At 39.1% G+C, this 18034-nt stretch overlaps 1 protein-coding gene and 1 long non-coding RNA gene across 7 annotated transcripts in view; one reads left to right on the top strand and one right to left on the bottom strand.

Annotated features, from left to right (window-relative positions):
- EPHA6 (EPH receptor A6) overlaps window positions 1–18034 on the top strand; it is a 394139-nt gene that overhangs the window by 326514 nt on the left and 49591 nt on the right. For 4 of the 6 annotated variants that reach the window (XM_053386366.1, XM_053386363.1, XM_053386364.1 and 1 more), the window contains 2 exons: window positions 6947–7072; window positions 16972–17033. In XM_053386366.1, coding sequence (XP_053242341.1) covers window positions 6947–7072; window positions 16972–17033 — 188 coding nt within the window. The remainder of the gene's footprint in view (window positions 1–6946; window positions 7073–16971; window positions 17034–18034) is intronic. The other 2 variants (XM_053386365.1, XM_053386370.1) reach the window with 1 other exon arrangement.
- On the bottom strand, window positions 3792–11233 carry LOC128412871 (uncharacterized). The gene is made up of 2 exons (XR_008330179.1): window positions 11092–11233; window positions 3792–3908 (listed from the first exon to the last, which is right to left on the bottom strand). It is a non-coding gene; the product is annotated as an uncharacterized LOC128412871 (long non-coding RNA).

Genomic DNA, 18034 nt, shown 5'->3' on the forward strand with positions numbered 1-18034 from the left:
GTGCATGAGAAGATTAGAAGCTTCTGCATTTTATTTGCTGCAAGAAGAAGTTTCGCAAATGTAGCAACGTATTCTTTCTGCAGAGCATAGTTTGTTCTGAAATGAGGGTCCCAAATTAAGATCAAATCTCCTGGAAGGAAACCATTAAAGCTCTCTCAACATAGAGCTGAGTAGTTAATTGAACTCTTTGACTTCAAATGCTTTCTCAAATTGCTCCACCATAACCATAGCTACCTGAAATGATCACAGGATGATCATTCGTCCAGGATATAACATTAAACAAGGTTTGGTTCTTTGTATGCACTTGTAAATCATTATAGCAAGAGTCTCTTGCAAAGCTGTATTTATCTTATGCCTTGGATCCTTGAGCTTATTTCTGTGCTTTCTCTGCTTAGGAAGCCTTTCTTGTCCAGAGTGCAGATATTAAGTTGACTCTGAGCTGACGTTGCTGCATGGCCTCCTCACTCATCTACTAGCGATCTTATTTCTTATATAAAGCGTTTTTGTTCCCATGGGAATCTGTTTTTCTAACACTGAGCATGTGGTAATAGTGTCCTTTTTGCCCACAAGACAAATGGATCTTCTGGGATCTTCTGTTGCCTGTCATTGGGGAAACACCAGGGGTGACATGGGAATAAACCCTTCCCCGATCCATGTTTTCCCTATTCCCTTGCAGCTTCTGTTAATAAAATCATAAAATTAAAACATGGATTTCCCATGTCATTATTAGTTTGGCCCTGGATATTTTGCTATTCCTTCAGCTGCCTCTTGAGACCTGCTAATGATTTTCCTGCACACATGTTCAGGAATACAAATGTATTCCTGCTTAAATGTACAATCATACAGTACTTGATTTTCACTGTTTGATTCAGGTCCCGTGGGGCTGGCAGTGACCACAAACTGAGATTCTATAGATCAGGGGTGGGGAACCTATAGCTTATGGGCCTGAGTTCCAGTTTGGCCCATGAGGCCATTTCTCCATAATCATTCCCAGCTGTCCCACACCTTATGCCGTATGTGACATCCAATGTGTACAAGTAGAGACAAAGTTGCCAGTGCACAATCAGGAGCCTTAAAGTGCTCAACAGAGCATTGGCTAGGGAGACTTGCTGCCACCACTGATCAGCTGATTGCCCGTGAGAGCAAGTCCACTGGGAATGGCTCACCTCTTCCCAGAGCAAGGTTTGAAGTTATTACCTATCTGCTGACAGGCGGTGATCAAGCTTGCTGGATTAGCAGTGCTACCAAGTTCCCCATTGGGATCATGGCAGCACAAACGATACCTGCAGAAAGCAGGACATGGAGCCATGACCTATAACTAGATGGAAAGTAACTTCAAGCTTCACATAGTTTGGATTTATTTATTTATTTTTGGTAGTTTGCCATGCTGCAAAGGAAAAACGAGTTACCCGACATCATCGTGATATCAGGTGATTGTACGTGAGTGAGGGGCCTGCCCACCACACAAGGTAGCTGTCCAGGGTTGGTGAAACCCAGGATCTGGGCCACTGGATTCAGTTCCCCACCCCTGCTAATGATCCACCCGAGGCATCCAGACTTACTTGCAGTCAGCACTGTCTAATTGTGAGGAAAGGAGATTTCTAGTCAAGCAGTGCTCCCTAGCACTGCGTAGTCCAGGGACACTGCACTTCAGTTTCTATCAGCCCAGCCAGCATGGCTATTGGGCAACAGTCAAGTATAGTGAGAGCTGCGGTCCAGCATCTGGAGGACCACAATTTAGTATAGTCAATCTGTACTCTTTTAAAGGAGCTAAAGAAAGATGTAGAAAAAACAGGCTTCTAATTTAACTTTCCCAGTGAATGATATGCAAGAAAAGCAAGGTAGAATGCCCCACTTTCAGAATAGGCCAGACATTTCACTTCACAGTGTCTTACGTACAATCGTAATTGAACATTCACAAAGAAACATTTGAAGTATCAAACTCCACTTTAAAGTCTGCACTAAGGCACTCATTTTAAGAAATATTTGGGTGTTTTTTTTACAAACACAGGTCATTGTTGGCATGGCTTTCAGGATAAATTGAACAAAATATGTTCGCATAGACACATCTAGCAAAATGGTCTTTATTATAGGCCACACGTCATACTGTGTTCTATTGTGGTGGTATTCTAATAATATGGAGAATGTAAACTTTTGATACAGCAGTAAAACTCCACAGTTTTGCAAAGACTAAAAAATGATATACTGCTACAGAAGCAGCCAGGTGCAATTGAAAGGTAATTGTTTTTATACCAGAAAATCATATTTGTAATTTACTCAGAGGAATCCATTAATGAGGTCATTATCAACAATGCACACCACTGCCAAAAAACTTGCTTAAATGAAAGCCATGAATCTTTCTAACAGCATTACTTGATCCTTAGAATTGAATGTGCCTGACTCCCACTCTCTCTTCTCATTATGGACTGGCAAGGATGAGCAAGATTTAACTGCAGAATCCTGCAATAACATTATCTAGGCTGCATCATTAGATACACCCAAGATAATACATAAACAGTTATTGAGGACAGTTCTGCCTCCTTAGTGTAAATTTGTTATACACAATGCTGAAAAATTGTATTAAAATGCTTAATTATAGGAGTGAGCTAGTAGCTATTTACGCATGCTGCAAAGCTGGTATGATCAGGTGAATTGAAATGCTGAGGACAAGAAGAATTCAGGTCAAGACTCTAGTACAGACTTAATAACCATTTCAAGCAGCATTTCTGTTTGTGATCATGGGAACTGAACCTCATCTGCTGAGGTTTGGTCCACTGCAGTAGCTTAGCCATACTTAAGGCAAGAAAAGTACAGTAGTACCTTGGGTTACAAGCGCTTCAGGTTATAAATGCTTCAGGTTACAAACTCCGCTAACCCAGAAGTAGTTGCTCCGGGTTGTGAACTTTGCCCCAGGATGAGAACGAAAATCACGAACCAGCAGTGCGGCGGCAGCGGGAGGCCCCATTAGCGAAAGCGAGCCTCAGGTTAAGAACGGTTTCGGGGTAAGAGCGGACCTCTGGAACGAATTAAGATCGTAACCCAAGGTACTACTGTAATGCCAGCCTGCGTTTTTCATAGGACAAACAATATGTGAAATGTTAATGCTGTAGATGGAAAATAGGTCCTCTTTCTCAAGTCTCAGTTTAGATAGGCAAGTCAGGGCATCCCCAAATCCCCCCCCCCCCAAATCTTCTTGTTTGTTACTTAAAACATCCCTGCAGACATCATTTGGAAATGGTGGTCATGCTTTACTACTCCTTTTGGCAATAATCCTGTGATTTACTCTCATGGGGATCAAAAAGTCCTCTGTTTAGCCGTATATCATCATGCTTGTCAGATTTTTGTTCATTACATTCTTGTCGTGTACATGGGTTTTACACAAAGAGCGAATGAAACCTTCAATCCCCACTCTACTGAAATCTAAAATAGTAGCCTGCTTACTGTTATGTGCAAGAAAATCAGTAAGATCTACACGTAACTGATGGCACACTTTTCACACTTGAACAGTGCCTTAAATGGCTCAAGACCACAATACCTCAAGAACTGTCTCTGTCCATATGAACCTACGTAGACCCTGAGATCATCCTCTGAGAACCTCCTTTGTGTGCCTTCTCCGTGAGAGGCCTACAGGATGACAACACAAGAATAGCCCTTTTCGGCTCCCCATTTGTGTAATGCTCTCTCCAGGGAGATTTGGCTGGCGCCTTCATTATATACATTTAGCAGCTTTTATTTCTACAGAAAAAGCAGCAATTATATAGATTATTTAATAAAGTCACTCACCAAATACCTCTTTCTTTCTTTCTTTCTTTCTTTCTTTCTTTCTTTCTTTCTCCGTCTGTCTGAGATTATCTGAATAAGCTTAGGTGTCATGGTATAAGAGGACAAGTTCTCTTCTGGATCATTAACTGGTAAAAAAAAACAGATAGCAGAAAGTAGGAATAAATGACTAGTTCTCACACTGAAGGGATGCAAGAAGTGGGTTCCCCAAAGGATCAGTGTTGGTACCAGTGCTTTGTAACTTGTTCGTACATGGAGTTTGGTGTTAGCAGTGAAGTGATCATGTTTGATGAGGACACCAAATTATTCAGGGTGGTAAGAACAAAAAGGATCTCTCCAAATTGTAAGGCTGTGCAATAGTACAAAAGCAGACAAGGGCTGTTTAACGTTATTAGAAAGATATTAGATATATCATTTTTATTTTATTTTATTTTATTGTAAAAATTTTATTGGTTTTTCAACATATAATATAAAACAATACAAAAGACAAACACAAACAAACAAACATATAAACATGTATAATTTCATAAATTTTTTCATATACCCAGTTTCAGCGACTTCCCCATGCCTCCCTTTTCTGCATCCCTGTTTTGAATTTTTTTCAGCAACCCCTGGTCCTAGATATATCATTTTTAAATGCCACAGGGCATACTTGTAATTTAAATTGTTTTTCTTACCTTGTTGTTGGGTTTATTTCCGCCAAAACGTTACTGGTTGCTCTGCAACACCCTCTGGTGTCACATTTTAACAACGCATTACAAACATTAAAAGCAATGCGCCATTTGTGCCTCTTTGTTAACCACAACCCTTCCTTAACCCGTACTTAACGTTAAAAACATGAGCGTAGACCCTCCCAAGGACCGAATTGGATGATCAAAGGGCCCAGTGTGAGCAAGCAGCATCTTTGTGCGGCTTCTGTGATCCCAGTGCCTGGCAGGGCCTACCAAGGAAGCCTATCCTCAGTTCCACTTTCCTGGTACACCGGAGAGCTTCTGACCCCAAATATTTTTCAAAAATGGATCAATTGGAATTTTAGAGCTTCCCCCATCTAAGTTAGCTTAATGAGCAGTTCATAACCTCAGTCTTGCAAAGGCTTCCTAAGAAAAATTCCACAAGTATTTAAAGCTTGGCTCAGTTAGGTGAACATTACTTAACCCTTTGTGTTTAATTGATTTATTACTAAAACAACATCATTGGTTTTGTTATAGACTCTCAAATGTATATGTAAATGGTAATTTACAGCGCTACAAGCAGTATGTTAAGTGGAAATGTGTATAGCAGTAGTCCAGTGGCTGGTTTAGATAAGTGTCATACATTTGTAGTGTAGAAGCAGCCGTGGGGAATACAGCATTTAACCCTTTCTTGAATTACTGTTTTTCCACTTTAAGTCATCCCTTCTAGGAAATTGAGCTTTTCAAACTCCATTGCTGGGGGTGGGTGGGGTGATTAGATTGGGGGAACGTGCCCCTGATTCTGATCCTTACTTTTCCTCATCTCAGTATTAGCAAGTTCTTGTTAAGTGGATTTATGTAGTGGGTAGTCTGGGCCTGATGTTCTTTGAGATATACAATAAAAGCCCAGCACGCTTTGTTTGTTCAAATATATACTGTTTATGTCTCACACTGAAAGCTAGAAGTGAAGCATATATTACGCAAAGGATAATGAGGCTTTGGCAATGAAAATCAGTGAGTGGGTGATTTATTTTATTTATTTATATCTTTCTAAGTTTACATAGCACCAACATTACTTTTTGTTGTTGTATCTAAGTAAACTTAAAAAGATATAAATGAACTATGTTTTATCTGAATTTTCTTTCTGGGGTTTTTCTGCATTTCTGTTAATCACTACAAAATTACATCCCATGAAGATTAAGGAACCTGTTTATTTTCTGATTATAATGAGAGGCAGGTGTTGTCTGTCTCTGAGGAGCAAGCATGCAGTTCGTTCTAAAAATAATGGAAGTGTGAGGCAGAGTTAGCAAAACATATTATTAAGCTTCCTGGCAAGGCACTTCTTCATACTTGTAGTCGTTCTCTCCTCATCCCACACCCTGATAGAAGCTCAAGTATATGCCAGCTGAACATACACGTCTGAAACAAGTACTTCCTACAGTAGTTTTGTGTAGTAATTTCAAGTATATATCTCAATTTATTTGAAAAACAGAAGGCTGATACTGTACATAGGGCTTCTGCTGAATTTTTAGTAGGGTTTGAACTGCATGATACTTTGTTCACAAAAGTTAATATTTCTATTCACTGAAATTTGAAATTCATTCAATCATTGTTCCAACTCAGGCTTCATACACAACCTTTCCATAGTTGCAAAAGCCATGAAGAGTCTGCCTTGATGGGATTTAATGAAAAGAGAAATAACACAATGTATCTGTTAACATTTTAATGAATTTATAGTGTGGATATTTTTATAGTATATTATCAGTGGATTTATAGTACAAATATTATTGTCTGCCCTCCTCCCCGGTCCCCATGTGCTTTCTCATAAAAACCCAAAGCACTGACATTAAGAGTCAAATTATACTTTAGTGATAATAGTCCTGGTGTTGGTAACCTCAGTACTTTTATATTTGTTTGAAGCCAGTCCGAGGGACTGGGACAACCCACTCAGATGGCTGGGGTAGTAATAATAATAATAATAATAATAATAATAATAATAATAATAATAATAATTTATTATTTATACCCCGCCCATCTAGCTGGGTTTCTCCAGCCACTCTGGGCGGCTTCCAACAAAATATTAAAATACAATACTCTGTTAAACATTAAAAGCTTCCCTAAACAGAGCTGCCTTCAGATGTCTTCTAAAAGTCTGGTAGTTGTTTTTCTCTTTGACATCATCATCATCATTACAAATTTTACATTTTCTTCATTTAAAATGTGTGTCCTTTCATTATCAGAAAAGTTTTAGAGCAATCCCATACTCAGAAGTAAGTTTCATTGTGAAGGCATCCCTTGAATAACCTTTCTATGCCTGGCATCAGCTGATTTGGATATGGAAGCGTACCAGCTTTTTGTTCAACCACAAACTGGTTACAAATTAATATTTAACAATATTGTCATGGGATTTTTCTCTCTCTTTGCAACCAACACCTTCTGTTCAGCAATTAAAATAACTGTCTGTATAATTAATGACAATTTTTATCTTTTATAAGGATCCTTCCCGACCATTGGGGTGCAGTCTCTTTGCCCAAGATTCCTGAGGGAAGGATTTTTAAATAACATTCCAGCCCCACATCCTCTGTCAGGGGGAGGATCTTTGCCCCCCAGGATTTCTTCTGGTAGGTATTCCATGTGAACATTCAAGCACTGGATAGGAAGCTTTGGTTCTTGGGACCAAAATGAGGAATACAGTGCATTTATGTTACATGATACATATTTTGCTAAATAGATACTTGCTATTTCACTCTTGTTACAGATCAAACAAATAGCAATGGCATACCCTCCAACATTTTTGTCCCCAAAACTGGGGTGTCAGGATTGTCATGCCAGAGTGCCTTCCAGTCCAGCACTCTGGCGCAACCCTGTTGACGTGTGCTGGAGGGCGCATCTTTTGGTCTGGCACTCTGGCTTGAGGACTCACACCAGAGCGCCAGACAAAAAAAGGGACATTCTGTGATTCCGAGATGTCCTGCTTAAAATCAGGACAGTTGCGGGGTATGCACTGGAGAAGTTTATGTCACAGTGAGCAAAGTTTATAATTCATCAGAAATGCAGTAGAGCCCAAGTAAGTATGACAAAACTAAAGATAACGTCAAAACAACAGTGAATCTGAAACGGTAAAAGGGGATAGCAGCTAGTAATTTAGATAAACACTTGGATATAATTTAGCATTGTGCAATCACAATGTGTATACAACATACCAATGATTTTCGTATTGTTCAAAATAGCCATGTGAAATTTGTTTGGAATCTGCTATACTATTAAAATACTTTGTACAACCTTATACAACCCTCTGGTGTGCAGCCTACACCAGAGTAAAACAAAATATAGTCAGAGCACTTCAAATCATTACATATTAATTTCTATGCATGAAAGTATTGCTTTACTTTCTTTACTTTCAACCAGAATAGTATTAAAAGGAAATTTCCATATGCACCTGAGAGGTCATTACTCTTCCACAACATAAATGGATTATTCTTATGCTGTATAAACTGACAATTAAGAATAGATTGAATTAACAAATACTTCCTGGAAAAAATATTCCGTAACTACCATAAGGGAGCAATTATTCATTCTGAAATTCAAGTACAATTTGCAATATTCTAGTATAATTTTTTTTTAGCCTGGATAAGGTTTTCTTCATCAAATCTGTTTATCCTCACTTTAAAATACCCGAATATGTATTTTTAAAAAAACCAAAACATCATTAATTCATTCCCCTTGGTCATATTTACATAATAAAAATGCAGAATACAGCATTGTATATTTTAATAATAAATGTACATGACGGGGGGGCAATCCAGATTTTAGTTCCTTCCTTTGTAACTGTAGTAAAGACCATTTTAAAGTAAAGACATCCATGCTGAGTCTACAAAAGTAATCCATGCACAACCATTGGTCTGCATACCTGGGTTGCTCATCAAATCTGTGCCCAGGTGGGCAGATGGGTACTGCAAGGAAAAAGAAACATTGTCACCTGATGCCTCTTGCTGCATGAGGTGGTTGAGAACCACAGCACGCTTTCTGTCAAAAGGTGGCAGGCACTGTCAGTTCTGATACTGCTGATAACCTGTTTTCACTGTTTACGTCAGGAGTCAGCAAACTTTTTCAGCAGGGGGCCAATCCACTGTCCCTCAGACCTTGTGGTGGGGCAGACTATATGGGGGGGGGAATGAACAAATTCCTATGCCCCACAAATAACCCAGAGATGCATTTTAAATAAAAGGACACATTCTACTCATGTAAAAACACACTGATTCCCAGAATGTCCACGGGCCAGATTTAGAAGGTGATTGGGCCGGATTTGGCCCCCAGACTTTAGTTTGCCTACCCATGGTTTACATGGTTTAAAGCACTCCAGAGCCTGTGACAAAAATTAACTTGACATTGTTACCATGCACGTGTGCTCAGGTGTGGTCACACTAGCAGAAAGTAACCTGAAATATACTCTTTCCTGCTTTATGTTTTCTGGGGCTACTGGAATGAATAACTGAAGCCATGCTTAGCCAGATTTAATTAGGGGTTGAAATATCTGCAATATTTGCAATATCACTGGTCAAAGAGTTCCCTTTTATTTTCTTTCAGTAGCATGGAAACAATTGAAACATGGGGTACATGTCTCAGTATCTAATAAAGAACTGGGGCACATATTATCCTTGTCATGGAGATGCCATGAAGAGCTTACTTCTCATGGTGTCTGATCTCCTTCCCACTTTAACTTTTCAAGCATGTGGGTTGCATCCATTATGTTAGGGTCTCTCTGTGACCCTGAACCACAGTCTCAGAGGTCAGGGAATGACTTTTGGCATCATATCTGTTTCAAACAATGTGCATCCTGGGCATGTGTTGAAATATGTTCCGATGTAGCACTTTTAAGGTTCAATAATCTTGTTTTAATTATATCTTGGTAAAAGAAACTTTCATATTTTCCTGTTTTTAGTAAGTATTTTTTTTGGGGGGGACACTCTGCTTGTGCAGAATTGACTTCATAGCTGTATTAGTTGGGAGCATTTATTTGGAGTGAAACAAAGCAATAAAGGCATATACATACTGCATATTTTTATTATGTGTCCATTTTGAAAATGTGCCTTACTAATCACTTTTACAGAGAGGTAATATCTTATATTGCAGAAATAAAATAAAATAAAATAATACCAAAGGAAGGGCTACTAAATTTCCTCCTTAACAACATTCAAGTAGAGAATGACAGAAGAGAAGGAAAGAGGGTAGAATGGATTTTGTGATACACAGTAAAGAGGTATGGCTAATGGCTGCACTTAAAACAGAACCAAGGGAGAAAAGATCATGGTTTATGTTGTGAAATTGGTGGGCTTGTGACAGCTTGAAGTGGATTAAGTGTTGGGTCTGTTTCCTGCCCAGGATAATTCATCAGAGTAAGTCCCATAGACAACAGATGCAAAGAGCAGAAAGCTAGAGACTGTGTTTCCCATAGTAAGCATACAGATAGATAGAACAGAGAAACATTCAGTCAGAAACATTCAGTAATGGTGAAAGCTCTGCAGCTGTTATAGTTGTACTCCACAATAGTCATTTTCCTGTTTCTCTAAATTTTTGGTCAGTTACATATCAAAATCCTTGTTTGCTATAAATGTTCAACACTCATACTTGAGTAATGTATATAATTCAGCAAACATCAGTGTAAAGTATGGAACAGATGAGTCAAATGCCTGTTTCTGCTTAAAATGACTCTGAAAATATAGACTAGACCATTTTTTTTATTTCTGAGCATGAAGGTAACATAAATGTATTCACATAGCTGTGCAAAGCCTAAAGAGAATATCTACTTTCTTTCGAATGCCTACTGTGTTTCCAAACAAATAACGAGCTGTTCATACATTACAACAAGCCAGGCTCTAGCTTCTTTCATCTTTGGTACTGGAGCAGAAAAACTGGGGGAAGAGTGGAGCAAGACTGTTTCAACAGTTGCACCAGCACCCTGCATGTTTGCAGTAAACCAGTTTGTTCTTAACTAGGGCTGTGATGTGCAAATCAAGCCACTGGGTGACTTTCAGTGACCAGTTCAGCGTGAGGGAAATTTACCCATTTCTTCAATGTACTAAGTTGCTGCGGTACAGATAACCATTGTTGCTATTGTGTTGTTTTGTTGTCACTCTAGCCTAGTTACTTGTTTATTTATAATTACCCCAGTCAGTTGCCACTCCCCTCTCCCCCCTTTTTTCCCTTTCCCCCTTTCTTCTTCTTCTTCCTAATTGTTTAAACAAACACATAAACCAAGAACTTCTACATTGACCACTAATAATGAAACATATGTTGTAGATATCTTTCCACATTTATTATGCTATTTTTGTAATATACAATGACATGAGAAAACTTGGTGTACTTGTTTGTATAACATTATTCTTGCTCATAACCCCCCCCCAAAAAAAACCCAATTAGGAAACAATTCACACCTCTGCCACCAGCTGGTATCGCTTTAGGAGGCTGTAGGGCCACTGTCCCATGTGCAGCCCTGCCATGCACAGTGACTGGGGCAGAAAATGACAGGATGAGTGCCGTGCTCAGGTCTGGATCAGACCCAATGCCACCATGTGACGGCAATAGGACCAGCTTTGGATCCAACAGATCCTAGACAGACTGCATCCCTGCTCCTTCTCACCTCTGGAACACCCTGTCTTGGGGCCTTCCACTGCCTGTCACTGGTAGCCATCTTGTTGACAGCACTTTTGCCCATCTGCACATTTCGCAGGCAGAAGCAGGAGCTCCATACCGGAGGGAATGCAGCTTCTCTCACTCTTGTCAGCGGCGCCTAGCAGGAAGCTGGCAGAGCTGGGCAAAAGGACACCTGTGCTCAGTCCAATCCCCACAGCCCAGCACAAGAGGGAAGGAGGGTGCATTGCTGTGTTAATTATTTATTATGAATGAATTTCTATACTGCATCATCAGACTTCAGGAGGAGTTACAGTTAAAGCTGTAGAATATCACACAGCAAAATTAAAAATATTTCCTTCTATTCCTCTGGAGTGAAGGTGCTGTTTCTACCTAGCAGTTGGTTCGTTGTGATTTGTAAGTTCGATTGCTTATATCACATTGAATGGACCTTGAGACTTCAGCATAGACAAAAAATAAATATCCTCCATACACTGCTGGAGTATGGTTTTTCATTTATGGAAAGAAAGGTTCGTTTTTGTTTCGCAGTTAGTTTTATTTATTTATTTAAAGAGGCTCATAGTGATAAAGATAGTGTTCTCAAAGGTTTCAAGATACAGTCGTACCGTGGTTGCCAAACGCCTTGGAATGTTTTAGCACCCGAAAGATCAAAAACCAGAAGTAAGTGTTCCAGTTTTCGAATGATTTTTGGAAGCCAAACGTCCGGTGCGGCTTCTGTGGCTTCCGATTGGCTGCAGGATGCTCCTACAGCCAATCGGAAGCCGTGTCTTGGTTTTCAAACAGTTCCGGAAGTCGAACGGACTCCCGGAACACATTCTGTTCAAGAACCGAGGTATGACTGTATATATGTATTATTTCTAATAAAACATTTGCCTATCTTTTTTAGGTTTCTTTGCCTGTGAAAGTTAAAACCCTTTTTTGTGCATGACTGAAATTCTCTACACTTGTCTATGCAAGTTAAAATGTGTCTTGTTAGTTGTATGTGCACATTGTCCCTGTGATGTGACAATAGCTGTAAAAAGTATTAACCGTATGGTGTAAAAGCAAGATGAAGGGCATATTCACATGCAGCCTGTCATCACTCTGCAGATATTGGAGACTGATAAAAAGAATCTCTCTCACAGAGAGAGAGAGAGAGAGAGAGAGAGAGAGAGAGAGAGAGAGAGAGAGAGAAAGAAAGAAAGAAAGAAAGAAAGAAAGAAAGATCTCACAAAACTACATGTATTTAAATCCTGGACTGCAAAATCTGAAAAAAGTGAAAGTATTTTCATTCCTAAAAAGACTACTTTAGCCATGAAACTCTGCAGCTTGGATGAATGACTTTGCCACTTAATATCACCAACTATGAATTACTAATACATGAAGCCGCCCAACAATGTGGAGAACATGTGGAAGCTTACCAATTGATAAAGGCCCTCAATCACCACCCTTAAAAATAGGTAGCAGAAGAAGTCTGCACTATGTATGTAGTAACACAGAAGATCAAGCATCTAAGTGTAGAAAATCCTATCATACTAATTTACACCTGAATTAAGAGTTATGCACATCAGAGCATAACCACTGTGATGAGGTCAGATTTGATTTGATTTTTTTTAACAGTGAGATCTCCCACCTTTCAGGACAAGTGCCTTCACAAAGCAGTGTACCAAAATAGCCATGTAAGCTCATTTAGTCAGAGGAGACCCTCCAAGCTTCCCTATTTTCCAGGGACATCCCTGATTTAGAGAAGCCGTCCCAGTTTCTGATTTGAATGTCCCACTTTTCCTTAGGATGTCTCTATTTTCATTGGATAAATGTTGGAAGGTATGGAGTTATCCAACCCCTTAGCCATCTGAAGGCAATCCTGTATAGAGATATATATTTTTAATGTTTAATGTTTTATTATGTTTTTATATATGTTGGAAGCTGCCCAGAGTGGCTGGGGCAGCCCAGTCAGATGTGTGGGGTAGAAATAGTGAAGTTATCATTATGGAATGGGACATCCCTATTTTCATCAGAGAAATGGTAGAGGGTATGTTAGAGCATGCTGCTGATAATGCTATGGCTGCAGGTTTGATCCCAGTAAGGGGGTATTCCTGCATTGGAGGGGGTTGGACTAGATGATACTCAGGATCCCTTCCAACTCTATGATTCTATGATAAATCAACAATTTAAAATCTACACTGACAGATTTTTAAAATGAACTGTAAACATTGGTAACACAAAACAGCTAACAAAAATGCATAAAGAGATCAAAATGTAAACATATCAAGAGTAGCTTTAAACGCAATAAAGGAGGAGGCATGAGAGCCATATTATATAATTAGGAGGCCACCACTGAAAAAGCCATCGGCCTAAGACAAATGCATAAATAGTTTGCATATATTTCACAGCTGAAAACACCTTCAAATTGTTGCCCCCAGCCAGATACTCTCAACAGACATAGGTCTAAGGGCAGGAAAGCCATCCCATAGATCACCTGGCTTGAACAAGCTGAAGCATAACTTCAGCTTCTCAGCTTGAGTACGGGGTAGCTATCTATATTCGGGTATTTTAAGACACAAACCATCTGGTTTTTTTTAAAAAAGTTATCACTCTTTCTTTAAACTGAACCATTTTATAGCCCCAGTTTCTGTTTTTCTGCTGTATGTATGTATGCATTTGTGTATTTGTGGGGGTGGGTATATAATGTGCATTTACTATGCCTATTTCTTTTGCATATTTTTCAGCATTTCATTATAAACAAAATCTGTAGAGATTAGTGTGCACTGAATGTATTATTATTTGGGGGAGATTAATTTGATACTTAAAAAAATTCATTAGCATGGACTTTGCTTCAGTATTTAAAATGACAGGAAAAGTGTTCTGAATATCTTGCCACCATTCTCGTTCATCATTCTACCATTCAATTAAATTACACACTGTCAAAATCCTTTGCTGTGATAAAAAATAGAAATTAAATATAATATATATATATATTATATGAGTTGAAAATAAAATAGCTCTTATATTTTAAAAAATTACATGATTCTGAATGGCACTTGATAGTTCTATCATTCTTGCTTTTAAAATAATTAAGGGTACAATCCACTAGAGTTAAGCAACTTCAAGTGTCTCTGACGCCCACTTCCTCCAATTCAAATCAATTTGATTTCCAAGCGTTGACTTTGGCTGGATTGTGTTTGTACAGCACAATCCTATGCAACTTTATTCAGAAGTACATTTGAGGGGCTTACTCCTTAGTACTTCGTTCAGGATTACAGCTGCGCAGCCCAGGACCTCCATATATAGTGCCCAGGCTTGCACCCCGGGCAGGTTATTTTAGTGCTGCTAATGCAGCAGTTTGACTTCACCTCCAGAGGAGTACCCCATTGTCTCTCAAGACAAATGGATGCGAACAACAGCCTAAAAGTATAAAATAAAAACCTGGTTTATTTTATAAACAGATGGTTTATATTGCATATATTAAAGGACAAGTATCTGCACATGGCGCTCTTATCTAGTTGTTCACTTTCTCTGAATCCCACAATAGAAATCGCATTAAGCCCAGGTGGTAAGAGGGCCAATAGGTTGTATTGTTAGCAGTTGCACTGACCAATTTATGAGAAGCAGTATTTTCATCCTTTGCTCTTTTAAGAAAATGAATAATTTAGATAGGCACATTACATTTTTGGATATTGGATGTGCCACCAGAGGGTGTGCTATTCTATAAGGCCCTCAGGGGTAATTATTCAGGCAGTTTTATTACAGTCATCCTGCCCATTGTTAAAAATGTTCATTTGCACTGGCATTCATTCTGTAGATTGCAGCTGTATCCCTGCTTTTTCAGGGTCCTCAAATGCACAAAGAAAGTGTTAGTTCAATTCAAACTGCCCACTGATTGCATGCTGATCAACAGAGGAGACAGTGGGTACAAACCTATCCCCCCCTCCAATGTGTGATGGAGGTTTATATTTACCTCAGGGGCTAAATATTCTGCTCTGATCCTGATTTTTCCCCTACCTCTTTAAGTCTATACATGGTCTTTGTGTAAACAGGGAATTTATCTCCCTTTATTCTAATCATAATGGAGTACAGATATATCTTTCTCCAGGTTAGAGTGAAGGTCAATGAACAGGAGCAGGTTCACACCACTTCAACCGTTTACCTGATGGTAGCCTATTTACTTTCTTGTCTCATTTGTTATAAAATATCATAATGGTTCACAATAATAATATGTTTATAGACAGCTGATCTTCCATGTAAGTCCACAGCTCCCATTGAGTTCAGTTGGGCAATCTGTTGTCATCTGTGGGAGCAATGCCTGCCACCCAGCCTTTCTAGATAACAGCCTTTGTTCTGTAACCATGGAATGTAAACAGAATGTTTCTCTATGAACCCTTTAGGGAGCTCTGTAATATATTTGGCTCTCTGTGTGCTTTGCATGCTGTAAAGGCAGCCATTTTGCTGGCATAATACGATATCTTGTATTTCTAAATTAAAAGACAGTAGAATGTTTACTTGAAGATGTTCTCACAACTATTTCACTGACAAAACCCAATGTTACTGAAAGAGATATGCCTCATCACCAAGGGTAGAAAATGGTGGGGGGGCACGTGGGAAAATGCCCTTTTGCTGTGCCACAAGGCTGCTGCAGGATACAGAAATGCCTGTGCCAGCCCAGCTCTGCCCTCTCTCACACACACACCCCCAAAAATCCCTGTTTTGGGGCCTGTCTGCTGGCTACTGCTATTTGGGCTAGCACATAGGGCACTCACTAGAAGAGCTTCCTTGCCAACCGTGGAGCTCCCCTGGTGGCAGAGGACAAGCTGAGTGGAGGGGTACTTCTGCCCCATCCAGCAGCAGAACTGCAGATAGGTGGTTTGAACTGGTCTGTCCTTACATATTCACAATGTCTTAAATTATTTTTGTCCGTTTCATTGCATGAATGTCCATTAGTTCCAACTGGGTGCCCATTTGTTCATCCATGAATTTCTGCCCAAAGAAAGTTTAACATACAGAAATTGCTGAAAGTATTATAAAGCCATTTTGTTAGTCTTCAGGAGAGTTGCATCATGACTATTGTGTGCAGTTCTGATTATGCTATCTATCTGATTATGCTATGTTGGCAGGAGAAAGAATGAAAAATAATAACAGGCAAGATGTAGACAAGGTTCTTCTCAAGTACCTGTGTTTCTTTATTCCTTCTATCATTTTATCTGATATTTGTTACAAATGGAACCAATACAGGCATTCGCACAAAATGTGTTTGTTGTTTTATTATATTCTTTCCTGTCTTGCATGCAAGATGATTCATTACAGTATTTCTGCATATATTATTCACGCCTTTGTATTATTAGCATTATCTAAATAACATCTGATGGAAAACCCTGATTAGCATGCAAATTGGGTTATTTCTTCTAGGTAGTTTTAGAGTGATGGCTTACTCCTGAACACAAACAGTAAAAGGCTTGTCAAGTAAATACAGAAAGTAAATTAGTACTAGAATGACTTGGATGTTCTTGTCACAAACATCAAATGTTAATTATATATTCTAGTCTAAGGGAAAAGGGTCGTATTCATAGCTTAGTAACACCCCCTCTCCTTAGCACTGTTTTGAGTGCACAGGGTTGTATTCACCAAGAATAACATGGGCTATAAATAATAGATTATGATTTCAGCCATTTAAATAAAAATCCAAAAATATTATAATGCCTTTGGTAAATCCAGCAACATGACCAAGAAACTACTCAGAAATAATAGAACAATGAGATACATTTTTGCTACAGAGGAGGACTGGGAAATGAGCAACATATTTTACTAATGCAAATAATCTTTTCCTAACAGCTGGAACTATAACAAACCCTTAATATACCTATAATCCTAACACATTCCTTTGCTGTCTTTGCAGGCAGACCAGTAATGATTGTGGTTGAATACATGGAGAATGGATCCCTTGACTCCTTTCTACGGGTGAGGTGTTATTTCCACAAGAAATATGAATAAAAACCATTCTAAGTAAAGATTTTGAATCATTTATCACAAATTAATTTTTGCATAATGTTATTCATGGATTTTTAGTTGGAGAAGTATTTTCCCCAGGGTGCATTTCTTAGGTACAGTGATACATTAGAGCATAGCCAGAAAAGGAGAAGATTTAGACTTAAGAATATAATTGATTTCTTCTACAAGTTCAGTCCCCATATTTAGCAAAATGTATTTCAAATGGTGTTATTATGAACAAAAAGATAAATTGAAATGCAAATGCCTTGCCATATGGCAGCTGTTCATTTTGCTCAGTCATTTAAAAATATTCCTTTGTTGAGTTTTGTTTTTTGCTTACGGAAGTATAGTACAGGTTTAGTAGCTGATTTATAATTATTTATGGCTAATTGCATTTAACAAATTGAATTAGGAACTACTGAAGTGGCTTGACTATAACGGTATTCCACTTAAGTTCAGTTGCTGGATCTAAATAAATGTCAAAAGCGTGGATAGGGAATGGCACAGAGCGGCCCCAAGACATTTTGCTGTCTGAGGCGAGGGACAAGATGGTGCTGCTCTCCCACTTCACATACAGAAGCTGCCTGAACTGGCAGCTGAATCTTACTTCAACACTGGCAACAGGATGATGTGTTTCCCCACAGTTTAGGCAGCAGGTTAGTTTAAGAAGACCAGGACATGCCTTGGGACATATAAAGCTCCAACAGAGGGGAACTGCTGTGGGGCTCAGGAGAAACATTATAATGCTAGATGGCACTGTGTGCTCACTGAGCAGGTATGCAGGTACTCCTGGATTCTTTGCTGTTGCTTGAGACTCAAGTGGCTTCAGTGGCATGGAGTGCCTTCCATCAGCTTCAGCTGGTGCCCCAGCTGGACAGGCACAGCCTAACTACTGTTGTCTATACTCTGGTAACCTCTAGGTTACATGACTGTAACATGTTATAAGCAGGGATGCCTGTGAAGACGATCCT

This window comes from Podarcis raffonei, chromosome 4 (assembly GCF_027172205.1).
Source record: "Podarcis raffonei isolate rPodRaf1 chromosome 4, rPodRaf1.pri, whole genome shotgun sequence".
Taxonomy (NCBI): Eukaryota; Metazoa; Chordata; class Lepidosauria; order Squamata; family Lacertidae; genus Podarcis; species Podarcis raffonei.